This window comes from Taudactylus pleione, unplaced genomic scaffold (genome assembly GCF_031769625.1).
Source record: "Taudactylus pleione unplaced genomic scaffold, aTauple2 ptg000379l, whole genome shotgun sequence".
Taxonomy (NCBI): Eukaryota; Metazoa; Chordata; class Amphibia; order Anura; family Myobatrachidae; genus Taudactylus; species Taudactylus pleione.
In genome coordinates, this window is record NW_028284780.1 from 913,108 (window position 1) to 937,763 (window position 24,656).

At 41.9% G+C, this 24,656-nt stretch overlaps 1 protein-coding gene across 9 annotated transcripts in view; it reads left to right on the forward strand.

The window, feature by feature from the left end:
* Nucleotides 1-24,656, forward strand: part of KAZN (kazrin, periplakin interacting protein) — a 432,464-nt gene that overhangs the window by 377,443 nt on the left and 30,365 nt on the right. For 8 of the 9 annotated variants that reach the window (XM_088445398.1, XM_088445399.1, XM_088445394.1 and 5 more), the window contains 2 exons: nucleotides 9,238-9,408; nucleotides 14,564-14,647. In XM_088445398.1, coding sequence (XP_088301524.1) covers nucleotides 9,238-9,408; nucleotides 14,564-14,647 — 255 coding nt within the window. The remainder of the gene's footprint in view (nucleotides 1-9,237; nucleotides 9,409-14,563; nucleotides 14,648-24,656) is intronic. The other variant, XM_088445396.1, reaches the window with a different exon arrangement.

Below are 24,656 nucleotides of genomic sequence, written 5' to 3' on the forward strand. Positions count from 1 at the left end.
ATAGACCAAAACTGTTGTTTAAACAAATTGTTTAGATCAAATATTTAACAATTTTGTCTGACGACCATTTTCATCTGTATTCTGGCATTTAGGAGCAAATTGATGATCATCATTTACTCCCATACGTTACCAGGTTTTCATTCCAACCAATCAACTAGTTGGATGGTTGGACAGAAAATCTTTACGTGTGTATGCAGCTTTAGTGTGCCTTGAGGTTGGGAAACACTGAAGCATGGGGACGATGCAGAGTTGGTAGCAAAAGGAAAAAAGGAGCAGCTTTGCTGCTGGACAAACCATGTTGCAATGCAAATGGGGAAAATACACATTTTCCCAATGCAGGGTGAATAATGGTTGGGTGTCTTTATTAAAGTTTTTTTTCTTTTTTGCAGTAAATCTTTCTGTGCTTTTATTTGCATTTTTCCGTGGTGCAATACAGGTGCCTTAGCTCCAAGACAAACTGGTACTTTGGTTCTCCAAATGCAAGCATGCTCCACCAGCCATTTTTACCACCTGAGAATTCTGGTATCTATAGTGCACCATGGACGAAGTGCTTTAAATGTATTTCTAACATATTTAGTATCCTTTACTCACTGGACATAGAGTACAAAAAAAAGCCCTAGTGTCACAACCCTGGCTAGTTTTTGACCTTTTGCCATGTTTACACTGACTAATGTGAAAAATATGTGCCGATTGGGGGTCTGTCAAATCATAAATGTTGATATGTCGATTGTGATCAGCGCTCAACAGGTTGTATCACAAGTGCGGGAGCAGCTTGGTACTGGAGATGTCCTGTCTCCAAGATACACCTATATGCAAAGAATATGTACTAATCGCTCACCTAGAGTATATTGACAGGTAGGTAATGTGTCAAAATAGCATCTAATGTAACTGAATAATTGTGAATGACTAGTAGATATAAGTAATAGTGTTGACAATGTGTCTGCCAGGTCAAAAAACAACACTATTACTCATATCTACTAGTCATTCATAATTATTCACATTTACATTAGATTCATAAATGTTGGAAAACAAACCAGTTTTGCATTTGGGCGACTATTGTTCAGAGGATGACCACCTTAAAGTCTCTGGGCCTCATTCAGACCCGCTTGCAAGCGCTGAGCGCTCGCAAGCGGGTCGATGTTGAGGCCCTGCGCACGCACAGCGGACGCACTGCGCGTTCACAAGCCCCGGAGCGAGAGAGAATTTCTCGGGGCTCACTACAAAAGGGGCAGCTGTCGATGGCGATCGACAGCTCGCGCCGTTTTGTAGGCATGGTGGCTGGACAAACGGAGGCGTTCCCAAAGGAATGCCTGCCGTTTGGGGGCGGCCCCACTGACATCACTCGTGATGTATGTGGTGAGCTTCCGGCTCTATTGGAGCCGAAAGCTCACTGGGGCTACCACAAGGGTCTGGTCACTCGCTAAAGCTGTGGGTGGTCACCCACAGCTTAGCGAGCGGCCAGGAGGCCGAATTTAAAATGTGAAGCAGCCGCCCTCATTCAGAGCGAGCGCTCGCATTTTGCGATTGGATCTGAATGAGGTCCACTGTCCTCTAGATTGCTGGTAATTGATACAGTTTCACATTAAATAAATCATTGCAGACAACATGATGGCTGTCAGTAAATGCATCAGTAAAATTAATTTACAAGCAACTCTGTCCTCTTAAAGCCATTCTTCATGTATGAGTCTCACAGTTTTGCCCCTTTTTCTAAAAACACTGATGATCTTTTATTGGGATAAGCGAGGGCCCTGCACAGAGTCTTTACATTATTTATAATTACCACAACATTCCGATACATTGCATTCATATTGTTCATGTAATGTGTGTAAAGGGAAGTCTATTAAGCTTTGGTTATAATTAATCTCATAAGATAATTACAGATTTATTCTCTCTTTTCACAAAACAATATACAAGTCTCTTTCAAGGTCGTGTAGAACATCTGCTTGTCAGTTTTATTTACATGCCATAAGACTAGAACATCTGGAAGCAGTTCTGCTCACTTGGGGACCAATATTTTGGGACAGCTTTAAATAGTACCATTCGTAATTTGAAAGTTAAATTACTTATCTTTAATCCATTTTCTAACAGATTTTACATGCCTGGCAGCCTATCTGTTCATTGTCAACTAGTTATATTGGTGAGGCTCGGCGTTTATCATTGGTACCGTTACCAATTGTTTTAAATCCATTAAATTGCTTTACTGTACCCTGGCAACCATGGTATATGTGACCGGTTTCTTTTTGGGCCCCTTTCAGCTAGGAAGAGGCGTTCGACAGGATTATCCCTTGCACTTTCATTACAGAGTCATTTGCTTGTTGCACTAGGGGACTGGGCTGATGGAGTTGCTGTATACAGATAACATGTTGCTATTCCTGGTATAAGCACCCTCTTACAACATATGTCGAGATAAATTAGAACAAATGTAGCATTTTAACTATATGGCAAATCTGCAGAATATGCAGCCTTAACACCCCTCTGAGGCTCTGAAGGTGTTTTAACTGTGGTCTTAATATTGAATAATATGGCAGACCATATACTTTAACATATACCATGTGACTGAGTTCCTACTAACCAAATACACACATGGAACAAGTTTCCTATTTCAATGCTAAGCAGAATAAGCTATCTTAATATATATATATATATATATATATATATATATATATATATATATTCTCTGGTCTACTGCAGTGCATACACATTGCAAGCCCCAGCTTTCTGAAGGTCAGTCCCTCCCCGGCCTCAGTCTCAGGGCCGGATTAATAATGGGGTGGGTGGAGCTGCAGCTCCAAGCTCACCTTGAAAATATGTCCCCAGGATCCCCTGCAGTGCAGACAGTGTTGACAGGAAAAAAAAAATTACCTGTCAAGACTGTCTGCACTGCACTTGAAGGATCCGTAGCACCTGTCATTCACCGTTTCCCCCCTCCCCATTTCAGCCTTCCGTAGCTCCGCCCCGGACCAACTGAAGTTCTGCCCCATGGACATCAAAAAACTCTGCTTGCAGTCAGAAGCCCCTCCCCCATGCCACCTGAAACTCCGCCTCATGCCACACTAAGCTCCGCCCCACTTAGTGCTAAAGCACCCCTGGGCCGTGTATTCCTCCGGTCACCAGAAGCTCTGGTCCCTGGGTCATCTGAAGCCTGTCCATTCACCCCCAGGACCCCACCTGCCTCCTTCTGCAACTGAGTTGACAGCTGGGCACAGAAAATGTTAAGCACAGAGGCTGAGCTGCTGTCAATAGCCATAAGGAAAAACCATCATTCACAACCAAAGTACTTTCCCACAGGTCGGTGTGTAATGTCTGGCACCTATATGTGTGTGTGTATGTATTTGCATGTATTATATATACACAGTGTGTGTGTGTGTGTGTGATTATATATGACTAAAATACATAACAATGTATCCCCTTCAGTTGGCATAGTGGTTAGCATTACTTCCTCACAGTGGACAAACTACACACAGTGCGGCCATAACTCATAAATCATTGCTTCTGTGAAGTGAGGGGGATGTAGTCGGCCTACCGTTGGTCGGGATGCCGGCAGTCAGAATACCGACAGAATTAGGCAAATATGATAACCCTAATCCTTCCCCTCCCCGCTTCCTAGCCCTAACCCTCCCCCTAGTGCATAACCCTAAAACTAACCTTTACTTACCGTCTGGATTCTGGCACCGGTATTCTGTCTGCTGGCATCCTGACCACCAGGAGGCCGACTACATCCCCCTCACAGCACAAAAGCCATGAATTATAATTTATGGCCGATCTGTGTGTAGTTTGAATGGATTTTGCCACAGCGCTTGTCACACCCCTGCAGCAGCACACAATAGGCCCTTCCTAAGTGTTAGCTCCAGGCCCATGTGGACCTTAATCTGGCACTGGACTAGTGCGTACTTTCATAGTTTGTGTTTCTGGTGATTTCACATCTCTAACCAAAACAATATCTAACTTTCTGAATGAATACATAGGTGTCCCCCTTTAGTATTGTGACATTCTAGGCTGTAAAGGATGTTCTGGGGTTTTTTGCTGCTGATAAAGGATGGGAGGAAATATTTAATCATACTCTGCTTTATAACAGATGCAGTGTACTGTTGGGTTAAAACTGAAAATCTGCATCCCAACTTTGTGCTTTACATATGAAAATGATAGTATTTCTGTTTAATTGTGCTTTTACAGGGCACTGATCACCTGCACCCAGTGGAGGCAGACATTTTATTTGAGTCGATATTCACCACTTTTGTGCCTCATGTCTCTGTGATGTCCGTAGTTCCTCAGAAGTTAATGTTTCAGTCTATATAACTATTGCCTCCAGTGTGTATGTGATGTCTACTTTAAATGTGAATGTGCAGAAATCAAAAGTTGCTTACACACAGATGGGCTGCCCGGCTATGTGTTATGTTTATTTCACTACACAGTTAACAACAAATGGAATCTGAAAAAAATTAAATGAAATGCATGTCTTTCTGTCATAGCTGGTTCTCTCACGGTCGATTTGAATCCAGATTCCATTCGCTGTCTTTAGAGTAGCTACGGCCACTCGTTAAGCCCAGGCAGTGTAAATGAAGAAACAAATCTCATTAATTCTTCCTCTGCCACTTAATGAAAGAGACAAGTAATGTAGTATGCCCATGAGACCATTGCCTTCCTGAACTTTATGAAATTGAATGAGCGCATACAGAGAGCCTACAGGCCCAGATGCAGTATTTTGTTTACATGACAAGTGAAATCTACCCACTTCTTTCTGGCTGCCAGTAGGGCTGACTTCAAACGTGCTATTTGTGTCTGAAGGGTTTATTTATAAAATTGTTGTCATTTAAAGGAGTAATATCAACTTTTTATAAAATGGGGTTTATTCTAAATATTTTATTTTTTCTGTAAAAGTTTGTTAAAATACATACTACTCAATGTAAGTCTATTACTTTCTTTGCTTGGCCAAATATATATAATTTCCTTAACAGCTCAAATCACAATTCCTCTTTATAAGTGAAATAAAGATGTCCAATACGTTAGTACTCCAATGTTAGTCCATTAATTGTTGATTCACTAAATCCAGTACCAGACCATCCAGAACAATCTCTAATAGAAAAGAGACAAAAAGGCACACATGGGCTCCATTTACTACCGAGTTTCAGTAGGAGTTATATTTTTGTTTGTTTCACTGCGTTATGTTTAACTTTTTATTCAGTATTTATTAAAACATATGAGTGGGGCGAGCGCTAATGAAGACAATCCTTCCTAGCGCTTTTTTTCATTTATAGAGAACGTAGATGATACTTTTTTTTTCAAAATCATTTGTCCAGCACATGCGCATAAGAGGATTAGAATCCAGCGCACGCGCAGTGTCACTGATAGAACGCCGAAGAGCTATTGACGGTTAGCCATTTCGGAGGAAAGACGTGCTCCAGGGACTCCACCACGGACAGCAAAGTGTAAGCGTGTGAGGGCCTAAATGCGAGTGTCCGGTCCTCTGACTTGGCTCGAGGTAGAGTGGCTGAGTGCTGTGTGGATGTCCGCGGGACCAGCATCCAGCGGTGGCATGAGGGTTAGGGTGTCCAGTTTATGGGTTCACTAGGGGAGGGGTGCTTGTACGAGGGGGGAAGGGTGGCTGTCTTCGCTAATTCGGCAGCATGGAGAAGAAATATGTGATGGGCAGCCTAGCAGAGAATCAGGCTGCCTGTCATTACAGTGCGGCAGCCGAGCGGAGCTGTGAGTAGCGCTTGTGAGCGCTGTTTAACAGACGCCAGTGCCCGGGGAATGCATTTTACATATTATGAACGGTAAGTTATCGTTACCGTTCGTTATTAAATAAACGGTGTCATCTGATATGGATGATGCACTAGGATATAGCGCTATTCTAGACTAAGCTAAAACATGCATTACTGAATGTAATCAACTCTTATTTTTCATCACTAACAAGTTTAGAGCTAAAACTCGTAAATGGAGCCCATAGTGTAGTATCTTAGGATAGATGATAAATTCACTGTGGGTTAAATATCTGCATCAAATGAATAGTATATAGGCATATATCAAATACTCCTCAATTGCAGATGTACAGTACACATTCAGAAACTGACTCTAAAGTACTTACCAAATTTGTAAGGTTCGTAACGGTGTATTAATCTTCTCCTTGAGCCACAAATCCTTCTTTTAGAATGGTTCAGTACTCCAGCAGCAGACTGAAATGTTCTCACAGCATGTTTATATATACAAGGGTGGTTCAATAAGTGAGTTTACAAGACCTCTCACGTGTTGAATGTTGTCTATTTCAATCTGATTTCCCACCAAGCCAGAGCAGGTAGACTACTGCTTCCTCTCACGGCCATTAGACTGCTCCTCATATCAGTCATGCTGTCCCAACGTCAGTTGAAAGAAGGTGATGCTGGCTGAAACATGGTCACACATTGAGGTGCGTAGTATGATCCGATTTCAGCATCTAAGGGGCACATCAGCAACTGAAATTCATTGTCAACTTGTTGAGGTGTACAGTGATAAGGTCATGTAACGGAAATAGGTCTAGGTTTCATGCACTGCTTTTGATAACTGCAGGACAAACGTTCAAGATGAACAGCGATCCAGCCGGCCAAGCACATCCACCACAGATGACAATTTGTGCTACATTGAAGGTCTGATTCAGAAGGACAAACACATTCAAGTTTGTGATATTGCTGACAAACTGTCACAATCCGGTGCAAGTGTTCCTCTGTGGAGGACAGTGAGCCAGGGGGTTAGGGTGACTAGGGAACTACTAGGTGAGTGGCAGCTAGGTCTCCCTATTGCGGCCAAACCCAGGTTTGGCTAGACCTGCCCAGAGGCGCGGAGTCTAACCCACTTGGTGGTCTTCACCAGTGACCCCTCCAGTCAGGATTTGGGTTTCGCTGCACCAAGTGGGCAGGTCGCGGCCCTCTGGACAGGTACCTGGGAGTGGCAGAAAGACCAGAACTATATTAAATGAATTTGTATATAAACTAATACTTGACCACTGGAGATGAACTGAAAACTTGAACACTGGAGATGGACTTGAGAATGTAGAAATCCTAGTCGCAGGCTTACTTGGAAACGCAGGGAAATATACTGCAACAGATTCAGGTGCTGACTAGCACAGAGAGAAGTGGATACAGACATGTACTGGGGATTGCTATAGATCCAGCTGACAGCTGACTAGAAATTAGCAGGAAACCTGACACCTCAGTAACACAAAGAAGCTGCAGGAGGGCTAGCAGCACACTACAAGACACACAGGAAAAACAACATAAAACACTGGACTTCTGAGAGAGAACTAAAGTCTCAGACTGAGAATTAGCATGGAAGCTAATGCAGGAATTCTTGAGAACTGTAAGTGGGCTGAGGCAACACTCTGAAGGAAAAACACAGACTAACACTGGTGAGAATCACAAGTCACTGGAACAGCAAAGTTGAACAGCAGTTTCCTGTTCCTGGAGTCAGACTTAAGTACCCCTGGGTAGCTGATCAGAGGATCAGCTGAGTGACCACAGGACTACCATTGGGAGAAACTAGTCAGGTGATCTGAACCAACATGCCTGCGCCCATACCCGGCACCCTGGAAATCAGGACGCACGCACGGAAGCCCTAGCGGACCCCAGGGAGAATACTCAGTCACCACTCACCTCCACTCCCACCACACCTAAGCCCAAGAACACCAGCGCAGAGGCGAGTAGCGGCCAATCCCAGGCCGCATCCTGACACACACTGACCATCTCAGTGGGTACCAGGGCCAGACTGGGACTAAAAATAGGCCCTGGCATTTAAAACACACAGGCCCACCTCACATCAGCACCTGGCTCCTGACATAGACTCCTCCACTTACTATTCCTAGGACAACATGCATCATTCTCTGTATTAAAATTCACACAACAGGGGACATCATTCAGGGGATTCAAACATGTGCCATAGTCAAACATTTGGTTGGTTCTGTTAGGTAAAGCTGGCACTTCATTGTTGTAGGTTACACACAAGAATAAGGGAAGGCATTTTCCAATTGACCAAGCCTTATCTTGGCAGTTGTAGAGGATTAGATAGCGTTCACTGTAGAAATTATTTAGGGCAGCGGTGCTGAACACAGAGCAGAGCCATAACTTTTGGTGCCCTGTGTACATAGAGAGCATTGATGCCGCCATCCATAACTGAAGCAGGGAGAGCGCGCACCGACAAATACAGGCATTTGCCAGAACTACCAGACGGCCAGTCCAGCCCTGGTGGGTACTGTGCATGAACATTGTTCATGAGCATCAGGGGTACAGGCAAAAGTGTTCACGCTAGGTACCGAAGCAACTCACAGAAGTTCACAAAACAAATAGTATGGGAATGTCTCTCGCGCTCTTGACATTGTACTATGAAGAGGGAGTGCAGTTCCTGCAGCGTATTGTTACAATTGTTTCTTTGGACCATTGAAGGTGATTCGCAACCGACTGTGAAGTTCAGCAAACAGTTATGTCCTGGCTTCAGGCACTTAACCCTGATTTCTTATATGTCGGGATGGATGCCTTAAATGCTTAGACAAGTATGGGGACTATGTGGAAAAATAATGTGTACCAATGCCATACTATTGATTATACATATATATAGGAGTTGAAAAAATGTATGCAATGAGAGGTCTTGTTGCCTTATTTATTGAACCACCCTTGTATATTTGTTTGGAGGTTTAAACATTTAAACTTCTATTATCTTAGCTCTAGCTTAGTCCATACCAGGTGGCCATATAAGGATCATTGAAGAATCTACCATAAATTCAGATAAGATATCTTTTACGAGAATTCACATCGATTTTCCTTTTAATATAAGAAGTTTGTGTTAAATTGTAAACATGTTTCTCGTGTCCAGACTTTTTGTGGTTTTTTTTCAGTAAAGGGAGAACTCCTCCCATATTTTAAACATTGCTTTAATGAAATACCTAGTTCTTCAAGAGGCTTCCTACGGCACAGTTGATCCAGTGCTGAACTCTTCTGTGGTTCTACAGCTTACATTATTATGGTCAGCCAGCGGTTTCGTCTTCTTCTCATACTGTAGGTGGAAACTGGAAGTTCTAGAGAATGAAGCTTCAACGTCCATCACAATCTAGGTCACTACAGCTCAATTCTGTAAAAAAAATTAACCTTCAGTTTTCGGTTAAGTTCAGTTTTCGGTTAAGTTCTTTGTATTAGCATTTATAAATACAGATGAAGACATTCTAGTATGACCTCCCAGTAAATAGATGATTGCTATGTTTTTATTCTAATTTTACAGGAGAGTGAGGATGCAGTAAAGGTTTTAGCAAAAGAAAAAGATCTTTTAGAGCGAGAAAAGTGGGAACTTCGGCGTCAGGCCAAGGAGGCAACAGACCATGCAAGTTCTCTTCGGTCACAATTGGATCTAAAGGACAATCGAATTAAAGAGCTTGAAGCTGAGCTTACAATGGTGAGATATAAAATATATTTACTTTCAACTCCAGTATATTCTTTAATCAAAAAAAAAAACCCTTTAAAGAGATCTGCAATAAAAATATTCCCTTAAGTTAGGTATAGATAACCTTTAGCACTCCAGCTGTGGTGGTATTACATTGCCCATGCTATAGAAACTAATGGAGTCTGGCTAAACATCTGGGATGTGATAGATGAACACAAAACGGGCCATTCCAGTGTCTAATGCTCCCACCCAGTTAACAAAAGCAAATACACAAACACAAAGAAGGTCCTCTGAATAAATCTGCAGTAAGCAAAGTATTCCAGTTATTTCCACATGTAATTCCTCATTTCATATATTTGTTCCTCCTTAAATTCATTTTTACTTAGTTTTATTCCACGTTCTAAAATATGCAGTAATATTGGTGACAGATACAGTAGCCCATAACCCTTAGCTTTTAATTAAAAGCAAACTTTGATCAGCCTAGTACAAGTTAGAAAAAGAGTAGTACCTGGCGCTTTAAACACAGAGTAAAGCAAAAACACAATACTTTTAAATATAAAACATTTAATAGAAACACCTGCTAGAGAAGATGATAACTGCCAGGAGTGGAACAATATTAAATGCAACAGTGTTAATTGAGGTACACTAATATAAAAATGTATATATAGATAAAAATACCACAGTACAGGTATTATATAGTAGTTAATCAATAGCAGATTATATAATGCATGCATAAAACCTGTGGTTAATGAATGGACAACTGGCAGAGGCGTTCCAATAAGTAGTCAGAGATACACAGTAAAGTGGTCATTATTGGAGAAAGCAATAACTCTGCCAGGTATCAAACTCCGTATCTTCAACGCATTTCTCTGCACAATGGCGGCTTTCTCAAGAAAGTGGAAATGTGCTATGGACCAGGCTTACAAAAATATACAGCATGAAGGTTAATTGGTTACAGGTAATACTGCCTGACATTCATTCATTAAGGATTAGTCAGCCAAACTCATAATATATTGCAGCTGTAATTCAATCCTATATGCACAATAAAGTACATAAATAGATAACATACATATAATAAATACACATTCTATAAATCTCGAATATACAGAAAACTGACAGGTGCATGGAATATAGAGTGATAATAATTGAGCAAGGAGAGAGAGAGATAGTTAGTGAATCAGAAAGTGCTTCCTGTTATTATGCACTAGGAGGCGTCCTATCTGCAAGCTAGACCTCAAGTCTACTATAGATCCATAGGATCTGGATATGCACCATTTTGATTAATTATACCAATATAGGGGACAAGAAAAACTAAAGGAAATTAACTTGAATGAAGCATTGCAAAGCTAACACTGCAAATATACATTTCTAAAGCTGCATACACACACAACGATTTTGTTACCAACGATTTTATGTACGATTTTCTGTCAGATTTTTTAAAGTGTAATGAACAATTTTTTTTTAACTACAAACAATTTTTGCATATTTCCTTAATGAAAATCGTTGAGTTGACAAGTCTGACTGAACTACAAACGTGAACGCGCATGAACGATAATTGTTCATCGTTTGACTCAGAAAGTGAACTATTTTTTCAAACGATTATCGTTAAACAAAATCTTTTAACGATAACCGTTCAAAAAATCGTTGTGTGTGTATGCAGCTTAAGATGGACTTAATAGGTGCCTACAAACAATAAACATTGTGTCACAAATAGTAACCATCTTAATAGAGTACATACATTGAACACAATAATACCATTGAGAAAGTAACAATAATAGAAGGATCACATAAATTCAAGATTTGTCGTCTCATTAAGCCCCTGAGGTTTAAGTGACTGCATTTTCAAAATCTCAGCTGCCTCTTCTGTGCATAAAAGTTTAAATCGGCCTCTGCTTGTAATAGGACTATGCTCCAATCCTATTAATCGCAATCCTGAGGTCTACAGTATGGCATTCCAAAAAATGTCTAGGTACACTATGATTTAGATGGGGTTTTTTTTTTACATTTTTCTTCTATATTTGAAAAATCTCAGCTTTAAAGGACATATTGTGTGGCCAATATACTATTAATTGCAGGGACAGATTAGCTAATAAACAACATATTGAGAATTACAGTACAGTTGGTAATAGAATCTTAAAAAACACAAATGGTGAGGCCAATCCCTGTGTAGGATATACAAATATTCAAAGTACCAATTGTAATAGAAATCAATAAACATATATACTAAAATATATATATATATATATATATATATATATATATATATATATTGCATAGTCTCATTCAGAAAATGATTACTGGTTCACAAATACTTGTCTATATTTTTAAAATGTAATCATACCAAATGTATCACATGTTTACAGGTTATCAAGAGGACCAGATCTGTTTATTCATCAAAATCTAAGAAAGAATTCAAGATTGAGTCATTTATCAACTGTAATTCTCAATATGTTATTTATTTACTAATCTACCCCAGTAATTTATATTATCTTGGCCGCAGAATATGTCCTTTAAAGCTGAAATTTTTGAAATATAGAAGAAACATGGTAAAAGAAAACCATCTAAATCACAGTGTACGTAGACATTTTTTGGAATGCCATACTGTAGACCTCAGGATTGCGATTAATAGGATTGGAGCATAGTCCTATTACAAGCAGAGGCCGATTTAAACTTTTATGCACACAAGAGACAGCTGTGATTTTGAAAATGTAGTCACTTAAACCTCAGGGGCTTAATGAGATGACAAATCTTGAATTTATGTAATCCTTCTATTATTGTTACTTCCTCAACGTATTATTGTAGTTCAATGTAAGTACTCTATCAAGATGGTTACTATTTGTAACACATAATGCTTATTGATTGTAGGCACCTATTAAGTCTATCTTAGAAATATAACTTTGCAGTGTTAGCTTTTCAATGCTTCATTCAGGTTAATTCCCCCTTTTCCCCCTCTAGTGATCTAATTAATCAATATGGTGTATATCCAGATCCTACAGATCTATATTACACTTGAGGTCTATCTTGCACATAGTCTAGCCGCCATTATGCGGAGACACATGTTGTAGATATGGAGCTTGATACCTGGCAGAGTGATCTGTGACCATGTCTGGCACTGTTATTATTGGATTGCGAGGTCCCCGTATCACCGACTAGAGCTAGGACTTACCGCTGTGAGGGGATTTTATAACGGCCAGTGTCTTTGTCCTTCTCAGCGCCTTGTACACAGCTGACACATTGAACACTAGACTGCAGGACCTTATTTCACAAGGTGCACAAAATTACATCAGCCACTGTGAACTTTTTATGTGACTTATACGCTTCGTTTGGAGCTACTACACAGACCCGCAAGGATTTATTCTCATTAGCGATGAAGCATATCTCCAGTATTTACTGTAAACTGTCGCTATAGAATTGGTTTATCTGACTTCATTGGAACTCCGATTGTCAATTCATTAACCACAGGTTTAGGTATGCATTACGTAATCTAGTATTAATTAAATACTATATAATACCTGCATTGTGTTTTTTTTATCTAGATATAATTTTTTTATATTTGTGTGGCTCTAATAACACACTTGTATTTAAAATTGTCCCACTCCCGGGAGTTATTCTATTTTGTATTATGTGTTTCTGTTAAATGTTTTATAGTTTTTTTTTCTGCTTTTCAGGGCTCATACATCTAGCCTGTATCGGGGTAATTCTCCATTCTGCCAATGACGGGGTTGGGAGATTGGAGAATTCCAACATGTTGGACAGTCTCCATTCCGTGATTACGACCCGAAAATGGTCGGAATCTGTGAGTCTGGTGGTGTTAACATGTTGAATTTCCCCAATTCCCAGACGGATCAGTGTTGGCAGAATGGGAAGCGAGCCGTAGAGAACAATATGGCCCACATTACTCTGTTTACAGCGTCACCTGCTCCTCTTTTTCTGTGTTCTATTGTGAGAGGATAATTGGCATTCCTCTGTGTAGATTGGCAGCTGTTAAACATACAGAGTTTTTTTGTGGATACACTGACTTTTGGCGTCATGTTTAATTTGTGTTTGTTGTAGTACAGGTTAGACTAGTGAAAATTAAGCTATTAGTCCTAAACATTTCTGCTAGCTGTTCTTCATTACTGATAATGATGTGTCTTTGTGTCCAGATAGTTGCCATGTGTAGGTAATTTAACGTTTTGTTTTTCAGGTATCTGTTTTTATTTTGTGTTGGGTTTTTTTTTTTACTACATTTTATTTTAGCCATGTTAGCATTAGTCGTTTCCATATTTTATTCATATTTTATCAACTTTGCTTTTGTCTTCCTTCTTTCTATCCATTTCCTTGCAGTGGTAGGACCAGGTAATTCAAGTTTGAGTACAAGTTGATTACCCCAGTGGAGCAATTTTTTCTATTTTTTTTAGAGAACTTAATAAGAATGTCTAGTAGTGATTCATATTAGCCGTTATTTGTACAGCATTCTGTCAGTCATCACCATAAATTCTTTGTGAACTGGAATTACTACTTTTGTTTTTAATTATCCTACAAAAGATTCATTTTAAGTTGCAGCAAGCCTACCTTTGGTATTTTGGTGTATTAACGATTACACAAAACTATATAGTTTATTTTGCTTCCATTGGCAGTTTTACAGTCTGTTGGATTGAAGCTTGGAATCAGCAGAAAATACAGTAGGAGACCCATTTTAACAGCAGTTACCGCCTACCAGGGGTTCCTCCAACTCCCACAGTACCCTTTGTCCTTTAAAGTTCTGGCAGTGTAACATTACAAGCAACTTTTCCTATAATGTGGCTGTCTGTGACTCTAATTTCTAATAAGAAAGAATTTGCTATGGTTTACTCTGCAGCTACACACTGTGCCAAGCCAAACAGAGAGATTTTTTTTTTCTTTTTCCCTTGACTGTTTTACAGTACACTGCAGGCTGAAATAGATTACTTTACAATGTATTGTGCATGAGAAAAAGTAAGTGATTGGATGCTTCCAGGGAATAGCTGCATCCGTTATACTTTCTTAGGTGGGGTACAATTGAAATTAAATATTTTCTTGGTGTTCCTGATTCACATTTATCCCTGGCAATGCTTTCTCAGTGTCTCTCTCCCTTCCCGTCCCCTCTTGTGGCATAGTCTAAAGGATTTTCTAGTTAGACTGTCATGCTTGTGACCTGTTTCTCCAGATAACAAAGTGTGTTGCCCAGAGAAAAGAATACCGTGTTTTTGATCACTACATTGAGAAGGAGCCCTCCACAAGAGGGATAGCGGTAAGACCGAAGTTCATAGGGAAAAGCACCTCTTCTTTTTTTTCTTTTGCTTTTTTTTTTTTTTTTTTTTAATCCCTATTTTTTGTGTGTTTTTTTGTTTTAATTGCCTTGTAAGATTGGATCAATCTGCACTACTGTTATGGCTAACAAACGCACTACACCCTCTGAAATCTTCACAAAATTGTTAACGCACTGGTGATAATCAAAGAGTAAACGGGATGAAGATGTACAGTATCGGGGTCATATGCATAGTTGCCAACAAAGAGGCAAGATAAAGAAGTTTCCACAATGCATGTTTGTGTTAATGTAATGAAATTCCATTGCTTATCTCTTAAAGTAAATCAAATTACTACACCTAAATGAAGCATGATTTGGCTGAAAGCTATGCTTAGTGCAGACCTCATGCAAAGACTGGGCCCTGCTGTAATAAAAAGAAAACTATATATAGTATCAGCATGTTTTAGTATGTACATGTGTACAGCAGAGCGGTGTAAACATGACATTATTGGAAAATTGGCAGTTATGTGTCTGTGCCCCATACCGACATCCTTCCCCTGTTATGGTAATAATTGTGTGGGTATTGTTTGTTGTAATGCTTATAAATAAGTGAATATCTTTTTTACCTCATTTACAGAAAAATTGATTTAGGTGCTTTCATTTAAAAAAAAATTTTTTTTAAATACCGAGCCTGTCACTCTCACACATTGACTGCGATTATTTTATGAGCTGGACTAATAATCATCCTAATAAAGTAACTAGATTTTTAAACTGTTGAGGCACTATGCTTCAGTGATGTGTCTGGTGAATTTTTGCGCCATATTCTCACGTGGATTGGTTTGTCCCGCAATATGGCTGCCTCCGTTGTGTTCATGCAATGCACGTTTATCAGGGCAGTGCCATGGCACAGGACACCGCAGGGCAGGGGGTGCTGTTTGGGTCTGTTCATTGTCTGTTTATTATCATTCTCACTTTTTGCTTCCTCTTATTTTATCCCCAGCATCTCCTGGCCTCCCCTATCTCTTCCCTGGCCCTTCACCATGAGGCTATGGCCCTTTTTTGGGTTGTTATCCGCCTATTTAAAAAATAGGGGGGTGCCAATGCTCTTTCTGACACAGGGCACCAAAAAGTCTAGTTACGGCTCTGAAGTTTATTATATTGATTTTGACATGTAGGTGTGTTCAGTCTACACTGACCGTTCTTTAAGCAATGTCTCACAAGGAGGGGGGAGGGGTGGATCCTGTTTCATGAGTGAAACAAACAGGTAGAGCAATGCATAGTCTTCCCACAAGTGTGGCTTTGTGCAAAGACCGCTCCCAGATTTGCGCGTATATGCTTTTAGATAGAGCTGTTATGTTCATATTCCCTGAATTGTTTGATCAGCGAGTGTTTTGACAATTGAACCTTTTTTGACGGTCACACGCTCTAGTACAGTGGTCAGGGAACAGCGGTAAATTACCCCACATTGGGTAAAAATGAAATTCCTGGGGTAATGGATGGACAGCCGAGCATGCAATGATTCATATGCATGCCTGGCTGTGCCGCAGGGAGGCTCTAAGCTGGACGCCCGCTGAGATGTTATTACCAGCGGGCACCCGGCTCCTTCCCTGCAGCGCCGCGTTAGCCGGAGGCTGGAGTTCTCTTTTGAACTCCAGCTTCCGCCTCTCTCCATGCGCACTATGGGAGAGATGTCATGACGTCTCTCCCATAGTTCCGAGGAGCAGCCGGGCAGACAGGACAGTGGCTGATGCAGGAGCGGGGATTAAGGTAATTGGGTTTTTTTGTGGGTTTTTTTTTGTACAAGCGGCACTACAGGGGCATTATATGGGGGCACTACAGGGGCATTATGGGGGCACTACTACAGGGGCATTATATGGGGCACTACTATATGATTTTTTTCCTTTCAAAACAAGGGGGTAACGTCGGCGTATCTAAATATATTTTGGGGTAAAAGGTAAAATGTTCCCTGACCCCTGCTCTAGTACATAGATGTATATCTCTAGGAAGAATATGGCCTCTTCTGGTCAGAATCCATATTTTCAGCAAATTGCCTTTATCTTCTTAATACCTCTAAAGAATCTAGTAAAGCCTTAAACATCAACAACACTTTCCTTTTACACTCATTTTAAATATTTCCAGAGAGACCACAGGATAGATTAGCTGTTTTATATTAAATTGACCCTCATTTGCAGACTATGCCAGAATGGCATAATTGAAGTGGAATCGAGCATGATTGAAAATCATCATCATCTTGAAAATTAATAGTAAAACTATATTGTATGATTCTCATATCTGTAAGCTGAGGTTAAGTGTAATGCGAATTTGGGGGCACTAGAAATTATGTATTGTGTATTATTTCATTTAATGTGTACAAATCTACATTTAAGTGCACTTTTTTTATTTAATTTTTCTTTCACTCCTAGTAGTATGTTTTGTTGCTTGCAAATATTTTAAGTCCATGTCACTAGTCAACAGAACTCAATCTGAGCTGCATAAAAATTGATAGGAACAGTAATATTGTTAACACTGATTGCAGATATACTAAAAACTAGGGATGTGCAGGCTCGGATAGGTTCGAGTTTGCACGTTGAGTTCGGATTTTTCCCTCCAAAAAAACGGAACTCAGAAAGAGGCTAAACGTCATCTTACATGGACGAACATCATCATTCCTGGACTTTTGTCCAGGAATGATGAGATGACGTTTAGCCTCTTTCTGAGTTCCGTTTTTTTGGAGGGAAAAATCCGAACTCAACGTGCAAACTCGAACCTATCCGAGCCTGCACATCCCTACTAAAAACTAATAGCAATATTATATATACTGAAACCATGGGCACATTCTTGCTAATTGGATTATGTTTTGGAGCTTTAGGAAGTAATGGGAAAATGTGTTTTAGCACTGAGAAGATGGCAACCCCTCAATGCAGTGGCGTAACTAGGGGGCGGGGCACGTGCCCTTGGCCCTGTCGGACCGACGGCGCGGACGGGGGGCGCTGCCGTCCAAGTCAGTGGTTTCCATGTGGTCCGCACTACACAGTAAAGCACCCCAGTGCCAGGTAATACACAGTGGGTGTACTACACAGCGGCGGTGTGTTTATTTTAGCAGCCAATGTTCACTCATGAGCTCCACCTTCCGGCTCCCGCAGTGGGTGAAGGGAGAGACTTCATGATGTCTCTCCCATAGTACAGAGCAGACGGAGGGTACGGCGGTAAGTTTTGTGTTTCTGTGTACTGGGAGTACTGTATAATGTGCACTACAGGGGGCACTGTATAAGGGGCACTACTGGGGGCATTGCATAAGGGGCACTACTACAGTGGGCATTGCATGAGGGGCACTACTATTGGGGGCATTAAAGTGCATAAGGAAAGGAATGTTCCCAGAGTGACGAGAAATGGTGCTGGCCATGCCCACTTTTTCGCCGCACACATACTTGGGGGGGTGCTCAGTTTTTCATCTTGCCCTGGGCTCCAAGTACCCTAGTTACGCCACTGCCTTAATGCATGTACATGTGGTGTAATTACTGATGTAATACTGTCCGTTGCAGATTTTAATAATGTGTGTGCGTTTGTCTATGCTGATTACCTTATATGAATTTAGGGAGTCGTGGAAAACCTAGGGAATGTGCCTTGCTGATAAGTATTAGGTGCAGATATTATACCAGAGGCAGTTTTCCAACTACTAAAAAACTGAAGAAAAAAGAGCGCTCCCTATATGATCTTTTTTGTGTCAAAAAAAGCTGCTGCCAAAAAAGAAGAATTTGTGCAATTACTTCAAAAACTGGGAAATGGCTAATTGGCTTCGCTGATTCGACCACACTTATGATAAATGGTGTAAAACATGTAATAATGTGTATTGTAAAATATTTTTAATTAAACAGTTGCATAATATAAGTATAAAAGACCTAAATAGTACATGTAGATTTCATACAATAAAGTAGATTAATAAACATACATGAAGATATATGGAAATGGGTTAAAAATAGGGGGGAAAAAAAGGAAATGGGGAAAAAAACACAGAAAAAAAGTCCAAAGTAAAATCAGTGAATATATTCAGTATTCCTGATTGGATATTATCAGCCAAGGAACACACTGCAGTTAACAGGAAAACACCACTACTCACACGTGAACCCCGGTGTTTCCCTTTTGTATCCTGCAGACTGTCACGTCACTCAGCACAACGGGAGAACATAGATAGACACAGCCAACGCAACTGCATTGGGTGAGCTCACTCCAAGTTGCTAATATTCATTTATAGCAACAAATAGTATACTGTCGCTCAGCCACAATATTGTTAAGAAACAAAGTATCTCTTTAAAAGGATACAGTTTTAACTTTCAGCCTGATACAATCCAATCGGGAATACTGAATATATTCACTGATTTTACTTTGGACTTTTTTTCTGTGTTTTTTTCCCCATTTCCTTTTTTTTTCCCTTACTTTTAACCCATTTCCATATATCTTCATGTATGTTTATTAATCTACTTTATTGTATGAAATCTACATGTACTATTTAGGTATTTTATACCTATATTATGCAACTGTTTAATTAAATATATTTTACAATACAGATTATGACATGTTTTAAACCATTTATCATTTGAGCGGTCGAATCAGCGAAGCCAATTAGCCATTTCGCAGTTTTCCAACTTCAACTTTTCAGTGTATTCATTCTAAAGTCTAAACACCCACTTGCCCTGCTTTGCCCATGCCATGGGCACAATGTTAATGCCTTTTAAATCCAGGCCTCAATCTATCCATGGGACATTGCCCCCCCAAAAAATGTGCTAATATTGAAGAACCAAACCTAATTAAGCTCCAAATCCGCCAACGTTAACACTTATAATGGCAACTTTATGCGTGTATGTTTGCTAGAATCCGATCCTCATGAGGCTTTGCCTCCAGATCTCTGCAATGGCCCCTTTTAATGCATTGTTATGTGTGTTCCAGATCAGTTTAGGTGTATCACACCAGTTTACCTGTGTGTGTTTATGGGCAATAGAAACAAACTTGTGTATACTGGGTCCATGTCGGTAGCCTTATCCTCCCTTTTTTTTTTATCTGCTTCATAAAATCTCAAGACATGTAGTATTATTTGCTAATTTCCTGCCTACTATGATCCCCTGGTCACTCAGAAGATATCTCTGGGTAATAATAACTGTCATGACTGAAACAGCCATTCTGCTGCTGCAGATTTTTGTCCATCTTAAATGAATTAATCCTAAATATAGCATTAAGACTAATCTTGTTATTAAGAGGAACAAAAATAGGATTAACTACTGTACTTTAGTAATCTCTTTAATCTGTGGTCAGACAGACCAATAAACAATCTGAATTGAGATGGTTACAGTGATGACTAATTTGGGTCAGTATGATGGTCATTTGTGATTAAAGAAAGATGAATACTGCATGAATTAAAGGAATATAATATGTTTGTAAATAATAATGAATAACATCATGCCTATGCAGATAGGTTATGCAATTAACAATTGAGGAATAATACATATGCAACAGGTCTGTCTTGAAACAGACTTCAGGGGACACTCCGGGTCTTAAGCAGTTATAGAAACTTTATTCAACAACGTTTCAGAGATCACTGGCTCTTTTGTCAAGGTACCTTGACAAAACAGCCAGTGAGCCCTTAAACGTTGCCGAATAAAGTTTCTATAACGGCTTAAGACCCGGAGTGTCCCCTGAAGTCTGTTTCAAGACAGACCTGTTGCATATATATGTATGTATATGTGTATATATATATATATATATATATATATATATATACTAATGCTATATATACTAATCATAGGCAGGTTGACAACTGTCACATGAATATGAGTGCAATTTACTGCTGATCTTCCCCACATCATCTTTTACACAATTGCTGTATGATGCAATGTTGATTGGTTGAAGTGATAAGAGCCTGTGACTACCAACTTGGTACATTAACATTTTGATGTTTGTAAATTGATGGCTTTTGCCAGTGTTATGTCATCGGCTCCTAGTAAAGTTAGAAAACTGCATTATGAATGGTGTTACTAGTGAATAGGTAGAGCATATGTAGCATTCTTAGTGAATGTTCTGGAAACCATGCTTAAGCAGAAGTGTCATATGTAGTTCGCAGTACTAGTTAAACCACCTGTGCTCAAGCATGGATAGCCTTAAAATCTGGACTCTTAGGAATCATTTCAACTAAACACGAAAGGGGCGAGTTGCACTTGTAACCGCATGGAAATGCCGCCAACTGTACTGTAACTTGCAGACCTATGGGGCTGCAAACAATTCACTAGTATGGAGGTATCATATGTGCGTTGTATAGATGTTCTTACTCGCGGCTGCTGTGCATGGGTTCCATCCCCCAATACCTAATAAGTCCATTGAAATAGTTGTTTAACAATTTCTGTGGTCTTCTTATGTATTGGGGGATGGAACCATGCAAGCCGATTATGGGCAACCTCAAGGGATATGTTTTAGATAAGTGAGATCAAGATCAATTGCTACTAGTATAATCGGGACAAGTACTTCTGGTTTACATATAATGTCATCTTTTTGAGTATACATATATTTTTTATTAGTATTAACGTGAACATTAATTATGTTAACATAGGAGTATTTTTTTATATAATGCATCAGGTTTTATATGTAGGAGTTTTTTCTGAATCCATGACCCAGGAACTAAATGTCACCATGCTATTAAAAAGGGACTCCAGGGAACTCCACCTCACACAGCCTTGAAGAAGAGCCATAGCTCGAAACGCGTTGGCAGTGGAGTGGAGTACACTGGGTGAGAGTCGAGCCTGCTCCAGGAGTCTGTGAGATCAGATGCTGAGTTGGAGGGGTTCCGGAGCCTTTAAATCCACCGATATATCTATATGCATCCATTGAACTTACTTCTGGTAAAAGCCTCCATTCTATACCCATATGGAATGTGATTTTATGCTGTACTAGTCGTTAAATAAAAATTCTGTTATAAACTTTATCACACAATGTTGGGAATATTTTCTCCTTTATATTTTTTTATATATTGAATAATCCTTGTGCAAAAAGGACATTTGACATTGGTATGAACAAAAACTACAAAGTAGAGCAAAGTATTATTCTATGATCATATTTTTTACCATACTTTAAATTAGATGTGAGCGGGTTCGGATTTCAGAAATCCGAACCCCCCCGAGCCCCCGCGATCCGAGGCCGATCCGAGTCAGGCTCGACTTTTCCCGCCTGACTGAGATCTGAAATCGAGTCAAAACGTCATCATCCCGCCTTCCTGGTCTCGCGGGTTTTGGATCCTATATAAGGTACCCGCGTCGGCGCCATTTTCTCACTCGGCTGTGGACAGTGAAGAGGGAGGGTGGGAGTTAGGGCTGGCTGGGCTGTGTAGTGTAGTGCAGAGTAGTGTTGTGCTGTGCTGCGCTGTGCTGCTGTTGTCCATAGGGGCTGTGTCCACTACTTCAAAGTCCATAGGGGCTGGCTGTGTTGTGCTGTGCTGCTGTTGTCAATAGGGGCTGTGTCCACTACTTCAAAGTCCATAGGGGTTGGCTGGACTGTGTTGTGCAGTCAGTTGTCCATAGGGGCTGTGTCCACTCCAAAGTCCTGTGCAGTGTCCCAGTCCTAAAGGGGTGCTGTAGTGTTGTCCAGGGGGTGCTCTGTCCATCACGGGTGCTCCCCCCAAGTGCTAAAAAAATAATATTTTCTACTTCAGGGTCCATAGGGTATCCACAGGATACCTTGGGTATAGGTGTGACGTCAGTCGCTGGGCACCATAGAGTTAAGCTTTTCAGCCTCCCAGGATGCACTAGGGTCCCCCTCCTATACCCCGCCCCCGAGCCAAGGCACCTCAGTTTAGTTTGGTGCCCGGCCGGCGTCGGGTGCACCTGTCGGAGTGGGGGCTAGAAGAGCCCCTGAATCTTTCTTCAGTGCAGCTGTGGCTGCACATCAGTCCTGACGTCCATGCTGTCTTCCCTACACCCCCACCGGTACCAGAACGCCGGTACCGATCCGGGGATGCTGGTGAGCATCTGGGGTCACAGCTAGCGGTGACCCCAGATGTTCCGGACCATGGCCGGATCCAAGGGGGACAAAGGTAAGCAGCGGGGTCCCGCGGTGGGTCCCCGCTGGTCACATGGTCCTAAGTCCCCAGGCAGGGGGCTCCCTGGGGACTGGCTGCAGCGTGGAGCCAGGCGACCAACCTGCGCTTTCCACTACCCCCTGGGACAGCGGACCGCAGCAGAGCGGTAGCGCTGCGGCGTCCCAGGGGTTAAATGCATGCCAGGGGAGCGCGCCTTCCCTGTCTCACAGCCGGCGCCTCCCCCGCTGCACACAGCCCTCTCTGCATGCTGCCGACTGGTCCTGTGGCAGCGCTCCTCCCCCAGGCCAGCCTCCTCTCTGCTCCTCGGCGGCCATCTTCCCCAGAACGCATGGTGAACGCTGCTGGAAGCGCTGGACGGAAGCATCGTGGTCTGGGTCCCCCCGCATACCTCTCCTCCGCTGTGGCTCAGGTCTGTGTATGCAGCACTGTGTCCTACCAGGCCCTGTGTCTGTGTAGTTGAGTGATCAGCGCTGTTAGTGCAGGAATTGTTATTTCTCTGCATTGTATGTGACTGTGCTAGTGCTGCCTGTAACTTTTCTTCTCTAAACTGTCAGCTTTATTACTGTCCCTGTTCTTTCTGCTAAAGCCCTTGCGGTGCGGTGCTGCAGGGTGGTCTCTCGCCTATTTAATACTTAATTGGTGAGAGAGGTCACATACGTGGTGCCATCATGTCTGAAAGTGATTTTCCCCTCCGGCTACAGTGTACCACGTGCAAAGTACTGTTAGCGGAGGGGGAGGGTAGCGAGGAGGGCCTTTGCCGGCAGTGTTTGTCCATGGCGCGGCCTATTACGGTTACAGCACCGGTACAGGAGCCGCCCTGGGCTTGTTTCGCTCAGGCGTTAACAGCTTTAGTGGGCCAGTTAGCTCCGCAGCCCGCGTTTACTCCGATGGGTTTGTCCCAGCAGTCTGTGGTGTCGTCACCCATGCAGGGGTTCCCACGACAATTGGTGGTACCCCACAGTCTCCCTATTTCCCCGCTCCCGGGTTCTCAGGAGCCAGCGTGGGTTAACTCCCTGACGAGTTCTGTACAGCACTTGTCGGATGTGTTGCAAGGGGAGTCTGTGATGCGGCCTCATAAAAGGCCGGTGGCGTCTCTGTCCGCTCCTTATGAGGATGACGAAGGGACGTCTGATGATGGGGAGATTCTGGATCCTTACGATCAGGAACCTCTCCATACTAAGGACGCTGATGCTAAGTCCAAAGTATATATTCCTGGACTTATTCGGGCGGTCCGCACAGCCTTGGTGATTGAGGACGAAGTTCCCCCAGCGGCTAAATCTAAGTATGCCTTTTTCAAAGATGTGAAGGGCGATGCCACAGTCTTTCCTCTTTCGGGTCAGTTGGTGGACCATTTAGAGGAGGCGTGGAAACAACCTGGCAAAAGATACCAGCCGCAGAGACGCCTGGCGGTGGCTTATCCGTTCGCGGATAATTATTTTGCTAAGTGGGGATCCCCTCCACAGGTGGATTCTCACGTGACCCGTCTTGTCCGTAGTGCCACATTGCCGATGCCATCCATGTCCTCCCTTAAGGATGCTACGGACCGCAAGGTAGAAATCTGCCTGAAGTCCGCTTATTCCCTTGCAGGGGGGGCAGCACGGCCGGCTATGGCCATTTGCTGGGTTGCCAGAGCAATGGAGCGCTGGGCGGATTCATTAGAGGCTTCTTTTGAATCCGACTGTCCGGCCGAACAGGCAGAGTTGATTGGCAATCTCCGTGATTCGGCCACCTACATCAACGAGGCGGCTCTAGACATTAGTACTCTGGTGTCTAGAATTTCTTCAGCAGCGGTAGCTGCTCGTCGCACCTTGTGGCTGCGATCCTGGAAGGCGGACGCAGATTCCAAGAAAGGTCTGGAAGCGTTGCCGTTTACCGGAGAAGTTCTCTTCGGTCCGGATCTGGATAAGATTGTGGCCACGCTGGCGGCAGCCAAAT